At 40.6% G+C, this 12,519-nt stretch overlaps 1 protein-coding gene across 1 annotated transcript in view; it reads right to left on the bottom strand.

The window, feature by feature from the left end:
• Positions 1–554: 554 nt before the first annotated feature.
• Positions 555–12,519, bottom strand: part of RPAP2 (RNA polymerase II associated protein 2) — a 42,837-nt gene continuing 30,872 nt past the window's right edge. Inside the window, exons 12-13 of the mRNA XM_068141254.1 lie at positions 6,601–6,750; positions 555–6,027 (exon numbers count right to left, since the gene is read on the bottom strand). Of these exons, the coding sequence (XP_067997355.1) occupies position 6,027; positions 6,601–6,750 (151 nt within the window). The 3' untranslated portion in view covers positions 555–6,026. The remainder of the gene's footprint in view (positions 6,028–6,600; positions 6,751–12,519) is intronic.

The raw sequence follows: 12,519 nt of genomic DNA, 5'->3' as shown, positions 1-12,519 counted from the left end.
CCACACTTTATCACCAAATTACTCCAGGGAGAGTCAGTCTACTATGGTCAAAGTTCTCATGCCTAAATTTAGAAGGTGTGAGTACCGCTTTCCCCTTCTCTCTTCCTCTTTCTTCTCTCTGATGTGTTAGTCCTTTTCTCTCCAGCAGCTAAAGGTCAGCTGAGATTAATGTTTCAGCTTCTCCTCCTCTCTTGCATTTTGTAGCATCTACCTCCTCTCAAACTAGGGAGAAAAGGGAAGGACATACAAGTTTAACACCAGGAATCACAGGACTGTTATTTCCCCCCCCAAAACGCAGTAGATTCCTCACTTCCAAACTGCTTGATGATACACAAGAATGAAAACACAGATGGATCTTGTGTGTGTTGTGAGGACACACCCCATGAGGCCCCAGATGTATCATCTATGTACCATGCTTTTAGTTGCTCCCTGCATCACTCAAAGACAAGGTGGATGTAACTTTTCCTGTATTGGCTTCATCAGCAGCACGGCCATCTCTGTTATGCTCTTCTAGATTTACTAAGGCATTGTTTCATTTTGATAGTCTTCAATGAAACAAAACAACAAAAAAGTCACACTCTTCTGCTTGGTTTAATGTAGAACTTTTCACTGCCATACATAAGCATAACATGATTTGCCAACTTTACAAAGATGCAGGGCAATCTCTTTGACTACCTGGTAACTGTTACATTATGGCTTGCCTACTTTTCTGAAATACTGACCATCAAGCAAACCACTTTGATTCTTTGTGAGCAATGACCAGGCCTGCTGATGTCTGGGGGGTTTTAGAAGGAAGAAGGGAATTCAAACAGAAGTAGTGAGGGGCTCTGCACTAGGAAATTCAATATTACAGAGTGCAGTACTTACACTGACACTGTCTGAAGGCCTATGAACTGAGCTTTGGCGTGAAAATAGACACAAAAGCTTTCCTCCATCTTCCCTTTCTCTGTACACGTAGTTTTATTAACACTGTTCTCATCCTGAGATAGAATAGAATTAACCAGGTTGGAAAAGACCTTTGACATCATCAAGTCCAACCTATCACCCAGCACCATCTAATCAACTAAACCGTGGCACCGTCTCATCCAGTCTCTTCTTAAACACCTCTGGTGATGGTGACTCCACCACCTCCCTGGGCAGCCCATTCCAATGGCAAATCACTCGTTCTATGAAGAACTTCTTCCTAACATCCAGCCTAAACCTCCTCTGGCACAGCTTGTCCTCTTGTTCTGGTGCTGGTTGCCTGGGAGACCAACCCCCACCTGGCTACAACCTCCCTTCAGGTAGTTGTAGACAGCAATAAGGTCTTCTCTTCTCCAGGCTAAACAACCCCAGCTCATAGGGCTTCTGCTCCAAACCCCTCACTAGATTTGCTGCCATTCTCTGGACACGTTCCAGCAACTCAACATCTTTCCTGAACTGAGGGGTCCAGAACTGGACACAGAACTCAAGGTGTGGCCTAACCAGTGCTAAGTACAGGGGCAGAATGACCTCCCTCCTCCTGCTGGTTACACTGTTCCTGATCCAGGCCGGGATGCCATTGGCCTTCTTGGCCAGCTGGACACACTGCTGGCTCATGTTTAGGTGGCTGTCAATCAGCACCCCCTGATCCCTTTCTGTTTGGCAGCTCTCCAGCCACTCCGACCCCAGCCTGTAGCTCTGCATGGGGTTGCCGTGGCCAAAGTGCAGCACCCGGCACTTGGATTTGCTGAATGCCATCCTGTTGGACTCTGCCCATCTATCCAGTTGGTGGAGGTCCCTCTGCAGAGCCCTTCTGCCCTCTAACAGATCAACATCTGCTCCCAACTTTGTGTCATCTGCAAATTTGCTGATGACTAACTCAATCCCCTCATCCCGATCATCAGTAAAGATATTGAACAGGATGGGCCCCCGTACTGATCCCTGGGGGACACCACTAGGGCTGCCAGCTGGATGTGGCACCATTCACCACCACTCTCTGGGCTTGGCCCTCCAGCCAGTTCCTAACCCAGTGCAGAGTGCTGCTGTCCAAGCCACAGGCTGAGAGCTTGGCCAGGAGTTTGTTATGGGGGATGGTGTCAAAGGCCTTGCTGAAGAAGTCCAGCCAGACTACATCCACAGCCAGCCCCACATCCACCAGGCCGTCACCTGGTCATAGAAGGAGATCAGGTTGGTCAGGCAGGACCTGCCCTTCCTAAATCCATGCTGGCTGTGCCTGATCCCTTGGCCATTCTCTAAGTGCTGTGTGATTGCACTCAAGATGACCTGTTCCATAATCTCACCTGGCACTGAGGTCAGGCTGACAGGCCTGGAATTCCCTGGTTCCTCCTTCCAGCCCTTCTTGTGGATCGGCATCATATTGGCCAGCTTCATCTGGGACCTCTCCAGTGAGCCAGGACTGTTGAAAAATGATGGTGAGCAGCTTGGCCAGCTCCTCTGCCAGCTCTCTCAGCACCCTAGGATGGATCCCCTCTGGTCCCATGGATTTGTGTGGATCCAAGCAGCGAAGCAGATCTCTACCTACTTTCTCCTGGATTACAGGGACACTATACTGCTCCCTGAGTCCATCTGCCAGCTCAGGAGGCCAGTTGTCCAGAAGACAACCTATCTTGCTATTAAAAATTGAGACAAAGAAGGTGTTAAGTACCTCTGCCTTTTCCTCATCTTTAGTTAGTATATTGCCCTCCGTGCCCACCAAGGAGTGGAGGTTGTCCTTGCCCTTCCTCTTGCCATTAATATATTTACAAAAGCATTTTTTGTTGTCCTTCACAGCAGTGGCCAGTCCAAGCTCTAAATGGGCTTTTGCCTCCTTAATTTTTTCCTACATGATCTAGCAACATCCTTAAACGTTTCATGGGTAACCTCTCCTTCCTTCCAAGGATGATACACCCTCTTTTTTTCCCTTAATTTGTTCAGAAGCTCATTGCTCATCCAGGCTGGCTGTCTATCCTGGTGGCTCATCTTCCGGCGCATTGGCACAGCCTGTTCCTGAGCCTTCAGGATTTCTTTCTTGAAGTAGGTCCAGCCCTCCTGGAGCCCTATGAGAGCTGTTCCCCAAGGTACCTTCTGAGTTAGTTACTTAAGTAACCTGAAGTCTGCCCTCCAGAAGTCCAGAGTGGAGTTTTTGTTGCTGCCCCTCTTAGCTTGACTGCATATTGAAAACTCAATTATTTCATGGTTGCTGGACCCCAGACAGCCTCCAACCACCACATCACCCGCCAGCTCTTCTCTATTAGTAAAAAGAAGGTCAAGCAAAGCCTTACCCCTGGTAGGCTCATGCAGCAGCTGTGATAAGAAGCTATCTTCCATACACACTAAGAACCTTCTAGACTGCTTACTCAGCTGTGTTCAGTTCCCAGAAGATATCTGGCAGGTTAAAGTTGCCCATAAGAACAAGGTCTGGTGATCTTGAGACAGCCTCTAGCTGCCTATGAAATAATTCATCAACTTCTTCATCCTGGTTGGGTGGTCTGTAACAGACACCAAGGAGGACGTCAGCCTTGTTGGCCTTCCCTCTAATTCTCACCCACAGGCACTCCACTTGATCATCCTTAATCTCTAGTTGCATGGTGTCGAGCCTCCCTGATGTATAGGGTCACCCCTCCACCCCTTCTCCCTCACCTATCTCTCCTGAAGAGCCTGTAGCCATCAATTACAGTGCTCCAGTCATGTGAGTCTTCCCACCATGTTTCTGTGATGGCAACTACATCATAACTTTCCTGCTCTAACAAGGCTTCCAGCTCCTCTTGTTTGTTACCCATACTGCATACAGTAGTGTACATGCACTTCAGCCAGGCTGCTGGCTTCACCCCTGACTCCAGTTTACCACCCTCAGACTCCTGTCTGGGGGGACTGGTCTCAGTCCCTTCCCCCTTCAAATCTAGCTTAAAGCCCTGCCAACTCCCTTCGTAGAACCCTTCGTTACATCTATAGATGCAGGTATACGTCACACATGCCTCCTCTGATGCTGAGCAGCTGCAACAGCAGAAAGCAGGCTTTGCTTTAAGCTTTCAAGTATTCTGTTATTCTTTACTATATCCATTATATACATCATTAAAAACATCACTGCAGGAGTTCGCTTTTCCCCTGCTGTTGAATGAAACACATCGTATCATACTTGCTTTGCTACCGGTCCACTGCCAGACAGGCTTGGGTGCTTTAGATGGTCCCATCAGGGCACTTCCAGCATCCTACCAAACTCTTTTTTTTCTGGACTGGTGAAGGTGGTCACAGGAGGAGAGTAGTTATTTTGTTCTCTTAGGGCAAGTAAAAGGATGACTGACCTTACTGCAAAGTAGCCAAGGAGGAGATGCAAAAATCCTGGAACCTTACTTTCTTGTACTGCTCAGGCAGAAAATAAAAGCAGCTACCTTAATGAGGAGGTAATAAGAATTAATAGGTCACAGGCCCAAGGACCAGACATTTCCTACACAGTTAGTGCTGTACAGTAAAAGCTGAAACCCAAACCCAACACCCCCCCCTCCAAATTCACACACCTAAACTGACAGCAAAGATAAAAACTTCCCAAGCAAGACATATCAAACCTGATGAAATACAGTCACATTCCCAATATGGTGTACACTTGTAGTGCCTTCTAGGTGTACTCAGCATAGCAACATTGTCATGGGGTAGTTTGAATCTTTGTCCCAAGGTAAATATACATGGAACAGAATAAAGCTTACTCAGAATCTACAGTGAAGTACTAGCTAGAAATAGAAATGCATCTAACTACCAAAATCAGAAACAGCTGCTAGATACAAGTTCAAGGTGTAAGTTTTGCTTAGAGTATCACAATTACTAGCCAGTCATAGAAGTTTATCTTTTGATATATCAAGTAGAATTTTTCCCTTGTGGCCCAAAACCAATGAACCTTCTATCCAGACTACATCATACACCCTCATGAATCCGATATCAGACATGCTTTGATCACAATGGGTATTTTTCCCTATTGCATACTTGGAAAAATGCATAGCTTTAACTCTGCCTTTAAAGGATTTCCTCATTTTAAATTATTGCTTTTACAAATTATACTGAACATCCCATCACAAGAAGGCTAGGTGAAGTTGAGTGTCACCTAAACAAACTCTACCATACAATGAAGCTTCCAGGAAAAAGCTGCTTCTGTGTGCCAGGAGCAATTGACATATTTATCCTGATTATCATGAACAACTGCACAACATTAAACAAACAAAGTGCAGATTCCCTTTTGGTGTCCAGTTACAGAAACAAGACAAAGGAATAAATTCTGATTGTGAAATGGAGTTGCTGTGTAGCATCCCTGATAAGTCTTGCTTCACCCTTAACTGCTGCCATCATTTGCTGCAGACTAGGCACTGTTAGTTACAATGTTCTTCAAGTGTGTCCTGTGAACTGAGAACTAGGCCATAAACCATATTAGAGAATCACTAAGAATGACTAGTGGATTAGTTTTAAATTGCCTTTTATAATGAGTTAGTAACAGAAGCAGGTCTAAACACAAGCCAAGCAATTTTTAGTCATTAAAATATATTTTGAAGTCCAAATCATTAACAATTAGAGGCTGTTTCAAATAACTTTTACACAAGTTCAAAGACCACTCTATGTCTCAGAAGTAGCAGATAAACATGCTACTTCGTGTAGCATGTAGCACTTCAAGATTACTGTTCCATGTGTTGTGTCAACTGGAAAAACATCAGCAACTGTGTTCTTAACACCTCAGGCTAACTAAGGTTTTCTTCTTTCTCTTCTCAAATCTTGTAGGCAAATTTCCAAAGCAAGGAAAAAAAAAAACCCAAAACTAATCCAAAGTTGTTTCTACTGTTTTTAAATAGAGAAGTCTTCAGATGATCCAATCTTTGTGCATGTCTTGAACAACTGCTGTTACGGTCAGCTTCTCCACAAGACCTCAAAATCCTTATTCATACGAAGGAAGTGAAAAAGCAGAAGTGCAAGAAGTACTATTAATATTAAATTTAATTTTTCTGTTAAAAATGCTCCATCAAGTGAAGGTGTTTTATTCACTGAGCCACTGTTTCAGATGCTAGGAGATGTAAAGATGATGATCTTATTCTGTGGGAAAAGAGAAGCAAGGTCAGTAGAGTTAATACATGATTTACTGAAATACTAAAATGCTATATTCATCACATCAGTTGAATATGATCAGCATAAATAACTAAATAAATTGTTCAGCCTACCTAGAATACAAAATGTAAGCTCAGTATTATGCAAAACCCACATGGATTTTAGCTCAAATTAACATGAAACATACAGTCCTTATGATGTTAACAATTAAAATAAACCCTGCTGAGTCTTAACCACCATAGCCATGCATAAGATGTAAAAAATAAATTGTAGTAGAACTTGATAAGAAATTCCTCCCAAACCAGTGACATATAAACCAACTACATATTTTCAAAAGATGAAAGTGATAAGTAACCAGCTGGCACTTACTGTAAGTGACAAAATGATGCCATTCATTTCTATACTGTATATATTGCTTTACTCTAAAATGTACTTTAGGCATTTTATACCCTGGCTGATACAACCTGTAGTTGCTGTGCACAGTTACAAAATGTTGAAAATTAGAGGTATTGCTTGCTGGGTTAGCTTTATGTCATGCAAAATAGCTTAAAATTGACTGACCACTCAAGTAGGCAGTCCTTTCTAAAGATTCCTGTTAAACTTTCCAGGTCTTCATTTTTGAAATGCAGTTCTTCCAGCAAGGTGTTCAGGAACTGTGTGTACCTTGGGCTCGTCTGATTATTCTTGAAGAGTGGAGTAATTTGTGACAATCTAGGAAAAAAGAACCCACAAATTTGGTACAGAAAAGTGACTTGTCAGAGTCAGATGTAAAGAAAGCAAAGCTCCTAAGTTAAAACAACTGTATGGATGAAAGGCAGTTTATAATGCCACAGTTAACTCATTACAGTACATAGGATTATGTGTTTTATATACAGTATGATCTCTACCAAAATAGGAATTCTGATATGTAGTGAGACAAAACCAACAAATCAACAACAACCAACCAACCAAAAAAAATCAAATTAGAAGAAAAAAATGGGCTAGTAGTTTGTATGGCTCTAATCAATTATATATTAAAGTTATATAACACAGAAAACATTCAAAATCAAGTGCAAAATACTATGCAATTGACATCAGTCATTATTTTCTTCTTTGCTAAAAAGAGTGATACTGTAAAACATTGATACTGTCAAAGTTGTATAGTTCTTTGTACAAGTAAAATATGAAAGAGCTATAAAATTCCATCTTAAAAGTAACCAAGAAGAATGTTTTAACTGCAAATTGTTCTCAGTCCTCCTTGAAAGAAGTTGGTACTTAATTGGCAAGTCAAACTTCATTATAAAGACACTCAAGAAGGTCACTTACTTGAATGATTGTCACTCCTGTATACCATAAACCATGTAATATATCAACATGGCAAATGCCTTTTGCTTCAAGCCTAGATTTCTCCAAACATACAGAAGCCTCTCTTGGAGGCTTTCTAGACTATTATTGATTTTATTCGACGGACATGGGTGCATGAGACATTCATTATATTCTCAAACTGAGGAGCAATGTGAGAGAGTTATCAAAGCAATTTGATTTCCTACTTTTCACAGCTTAAATTAGCCTTCTTAGACACTGAACTGAAATTACAATGACCAGAAGCTGAAAGCAATTGCCAACTATGAGAAGAGAGAACAGGCAATGGAAATAAATGGGACACTAGTGCACATCCCAAAGAAAATGTTATTCATTGTCTGAATAGGTGTTCAGGAGGAGACTTGATGGGGTGCTTGGTGCCATGGTTTAGTTGTTTAGGTGGGTTGGACATGATGATCTTGAAGATCTCTTCCAACCTGGTCTGGTCTGGTCTGGTCTATTCTATTCTATTCTATATCATGGAAACTGCAAGGCATGCATTACTGTACGTTGCTTTTAGTTCCAAAATCAAGAACAGCAACAGAAGGCATAATCTTTAAAGAATCAAAAACCAAGGGCTGCATTCAGCTGCAGCTAAAATGCATTCCTCAGTTTGGAAGGAGCTATCGCCATGCAGATCATCTATATATAAATATTATCTGCATGGAGACGAGGTGAAATGTGGAGTTGTTTGTTTTCATTTATGTTCTAATTTTATCCATGTTTATTTTTATCCCAAAGTCCTTTCTCTTTCTTGCAATTCTATTGCAAGATATTTCAAAGGTAGTAAGAGCTGAATCAACTTCCTAAGCGTGCGCACACACATACATAAATAAAAAAAATACACAAATCTTTAAGTAACAAAATCAGATATGAAAGCTAATGCTGAATGGTAAGTAACTTCAACACCAAACACTACTGACAAGATCCCTTAACAAGAACCCATACAGCAGCAACAGGAACTTTGTCTTGAATGCTGTGTTTAGATAAATAGTGCCACTGACACCATATAGATGCCACTGAAAACTGCAATGACTCCTACCCCTACCTCTCAAGAAACCATCATGATTAATTCAGTTTAGTTATATACAGGATTTCAGTTCACAGATCATGGAATTGCCTTGAAACTCTGCAGCATCTTCAAAAGACAGAATATAAACAGTACCACAATAACAACAAGTGGCTACTGCAACAATGAAAAGAAAAATGTCAATTCTGCTTATCTGTCACTTTCACATGTTGCAACATTCATGTGGCACAAAATTGTAAACAAAGTCAAATAATAATTTAAAAAAAAAAAAGAAGCTGAGGGATTAAGTGATTTAAAAGCAATCACCTACAGAAGCATGCAAACTGAAGTGTTTCTGACCAAAGTTACACACTGGTGCTCCAAAGGCCTGCCCTCAGCATGCCCGTTGAAAGGAAACAGTCACGCTCAGCTCACGGAAAAGCAGTACAGTATGTATCAGGCTGCATGAAACAGCGTACCCACCCACTAACACCATATGGTAAACAGGTCTCGGTAAAGATTTTAAGAGTGTTAAAAATGTCAAACTATATCTGACTGATAAAATTAGTATTTGCTGGCTATTCTACATATGTCACTTACTTGAGGAAAAAAAAAAAAAGGGAAATTCTTCTGAAGACCAAACTATTATTAGGAAGCCATTAAATGACATCTGGAAAGTGTATATGTTTAGATAGTTTCAGTGCTTCAAATCAAGATTACTTTGACATGTTTAGGAGTTTAACCTTAAATTAACACGTTTGTAGAAGTCAGTCTCATCATATGGAATGCATTTCATTAATTGATATGGTAATGCCTGCAACTTATTCTTACATCTCTGCATACTTTAAACAATACTGATGAATACATTCAGAAGCCATGGTTCTGAACACAATTATTTCAGTCCCTTACTTTGTTCACCATGCTTGGAACTTGAACAAGAACAGAATTATAACGCAGAATGACAACACAGATAAGCACCACCTGTCTTTCCACAGAACACTTTGGAACATAGGATGTAAACGTTTTTGACAGTTACAGGCATTTAAACACTGTGAACAACACTCTTATCATAATCATGACAACATAAGTTTTTTCTCTTTTTAATTCAGTTTCTTCCTACCTTTGATTTTAGGCACTTAAGCCTTAATTTTTAAAGATCATCATAACCAGGATGACTGGTAACTATTCTTCTATCAGAATGACAGTTGCACTAATGAGTGTTCAAGAAACTTTTGTAATCCTTTCAGAACATGGAAACCATTCTGTGATTCTATGAAATAAAGCAAGAGCTTGCAGCAGCATTTGGTTTTTTCCCTCCTTCCCCTACAAAAACACAGACACCAACTAGTGTACATGTGCTACAGGGACGGTGCCAACAAGCTTCTGATGGAGGTGTCATCAATAGACTCTTGCTAAGGGTGCCCACCTGCCAGGAAGTCCAATGCATTTTATGCTGTCTTTGGACAGTCACTAATTGGACTACAGCTGTGAGCAATCTTGTCCTCTCATCCCACAAGCATTTTAGCTGAAGGTCTGGTAACATGCACTATGTACACTTAACGAAGGGTAGAAGTGCTTACAAGAGCCTGACATCAGTTCGGGTGATTTAACATGGCTATTAGAGGCTCTGAGAGATCAATCAGCCACTCCAACAACGTGCCATTAGCACTAGGCTGAAGCACATTTGCTCCATTGCTATGATATGTGACATAAGTCATGTCACATTGTTCAAGGACTGATGTAGGAGAAACAATGCGAACAACCATCAAGAAATAAAACTGTGCAGGAGACGGTGGAGTGCCATTGATCATTACTTGTCAACTACTACAAGAAAACATTAAACAGAACCTTGTCTGACTAGAAAACCACTTTATACCAAAAATCTTCTTGCCAATACACCAGTGTTGCCTATATTCAGAAACAAGTGAAGAACATTTTAATGGAAACTCTGCACCAAAGTGTGTGATTTGGCAAGGAATGGTTTGCAATCTAGTGCTTTTTGTGTGTGTGACCAAATGGCCCTGGAAGTAGAGCAGTTTATTGAAGTCTAAGTCTTGAATCCAAAAGAGGAGATATCATTTGGGTCACAGGTAATGGAAATTAGTCTGGAAGTCTGTCAAATTTCCATTCAAAACTCACACTTGCAAGGCTATTATGAGTTAATTCCAGATTTGGAAGAAACCAAAGTCATGAATCTAGGCCCATCTTTACAAACAATTAATTGGTACTTAGCAAAATTAAACTACAAGCCCAGGAACTCACAAGATCTCCAGCTTTTCCCCCTCCACATTTTTTTTTGATAAACATCTGGGACAGTATTACCTAAATATCAACTGCTTTTGAGATTTACAAGTATTAATATACTCTTCCCAGCTCCGTACCTACCATTTTGAGTTGAAATCATGGAGAAAGTAATCTCTGATTGCTTCTGCAAGTTATAAAGGATTGGAATGGTACTGTATGGATCAAAATAAGCTATATATAGCAATGTCAGCTGCAAGTGGCAGGGAAGGGACCGTTTTTCAAACAGACCCTGTGAAAGACTGGTGAAAAGGTGCTCCACTGAGAAGTCCAGAACAAGTCCTGCACTAGACAGGTAGGTGGCCAAGCTGAGCATCGTGCACTACCTCTTGGGCTAAAAGCTGGTTACAGGATGGTATCAAAGAGGAGGTCATCACTTAGACATGAGTTGCTAAAATTGTTGCATAATACAAGGTGTTTTAATTTCATCAACTGCTCAGCAGCTGCCTACAGTGAATTTCCTCCTGTTTGCATTGTAAGTGGAAGAGAGAGCACAAAACTCATCCACAGTTTTTAATAATAAATGCTTGAGCAGATTAATAAAAACTGCTATCACTATGATACTGCAGGTCATTCTCAGTAATAGTTCATCTTATTTAGTGCTAAAACTCCTCTAGAAATAAACAGTGCCCTGTTAGAGGAGTTAGTGAAGACAACCATGCTGTTGTAACTGGTGTTCTATTGTGTCAGCACACACGGACTAGGCTTGTGGTTTCGTGACTTTTTTTTTTTTTTCAGTGTATGTCAAATATATTTGCACTGCTTTTACGTCACAGATTTGATTGGCTTGGCAATGCACCAAAAATTATTAAACAAAAATGCCAGTCTTTTAATAGAGCAGTTTTATAGAATACTGTCTTAGATTCCATTCTTAATTATGACCCTTTGAAGGAAGCTTCCAACACAACTATTAAGTGAAAGTAATTGTTTTGTTTAAGACAAAGGGTCAGACTGAGTAAACACAACAAGTGTTACTGTTCAACAACACATCTCATTGAAACAGATGAGCATTTTAGCCTGCAGACTGCCTGCCTGTACATGTAACTGGAGTGTCACCAGTGGATCCATCGCTTAATGACTGTGCTGCAGCTGATGCGGTGAACGGAAATGCTTGCTGCATTTATTCATTTCATGAACCCCTACCGCAAGGTGCTCAGACTTGGGCAGAGTAGGTCAAAGCACTGCTGTAATTCTGAATGTCCTTCATAATATATTGACTGCTTAATTTGGGGTAGAGACTCTCACTTGCCAGTATGTCACTGGATACAGTACACTTGTCTGGGGACACAAATTTTGTTAGTAAAGTGTCTTACATCACAGCAGAGATTTCCACAGACCTTAAAACACAATGGATCCATAAAGCAAAAGCTAGTATCAGACATAAAGCTGATCTGAAGCATAATGTCAGTGTAGTTGTAAGTTAAAGATGAAACACCAGGGAGTTTAAAAAAAATTATAACCTTTGGTATGATGAAGTGGTTACGCAATCATAGCATTTTAACATACACTCAGACATTAGAAAACATTGCACCCTCAGCTTTAGCTGCTACACTCACAGTTTTGGTTAAAAAAATCCCACTTATTTCTTACAACTTTAGTTTGAGCATGATTTAGAAAACTCAACATTTAAAAAAAAAACACCCTTAAAAGCAAAAGAGTGTCTCTAGAGTGAACATTTTCCATTAGAACACATTAATATTTGACAGACAATCTCGAACTGGAAGCATCTAACTTACAAACAGGATGCAGAAGATTTAAATATATCTCCAGAACTAAGTCTTCCTTTAAATTAAATACTAGTGCCAAAGAAATGAAAGTAATTATGATCA

Source organism: Melanerpes formicivorus, unplaced genomic scaffold, assembly GCF_026170545.1.
Source record: "Melanerpes formicivorus ecotype bairdi unplaced genomic scaffold, bMelFor1.0.p_v2 SCAF_7, whole genome shotgun sequence".
Taxonomy (NCBI): domain Eukaryota; kingdom Metazoa; phylum Chordata; class Aves; order Piciformes; family Picidae; genus Melanerpes; species Melanerpes formicivorus.
Note: the sequence above shows the minus strand (reverse complement) of the source record. Positions and strands in the feature narration are given on the sequence as shown.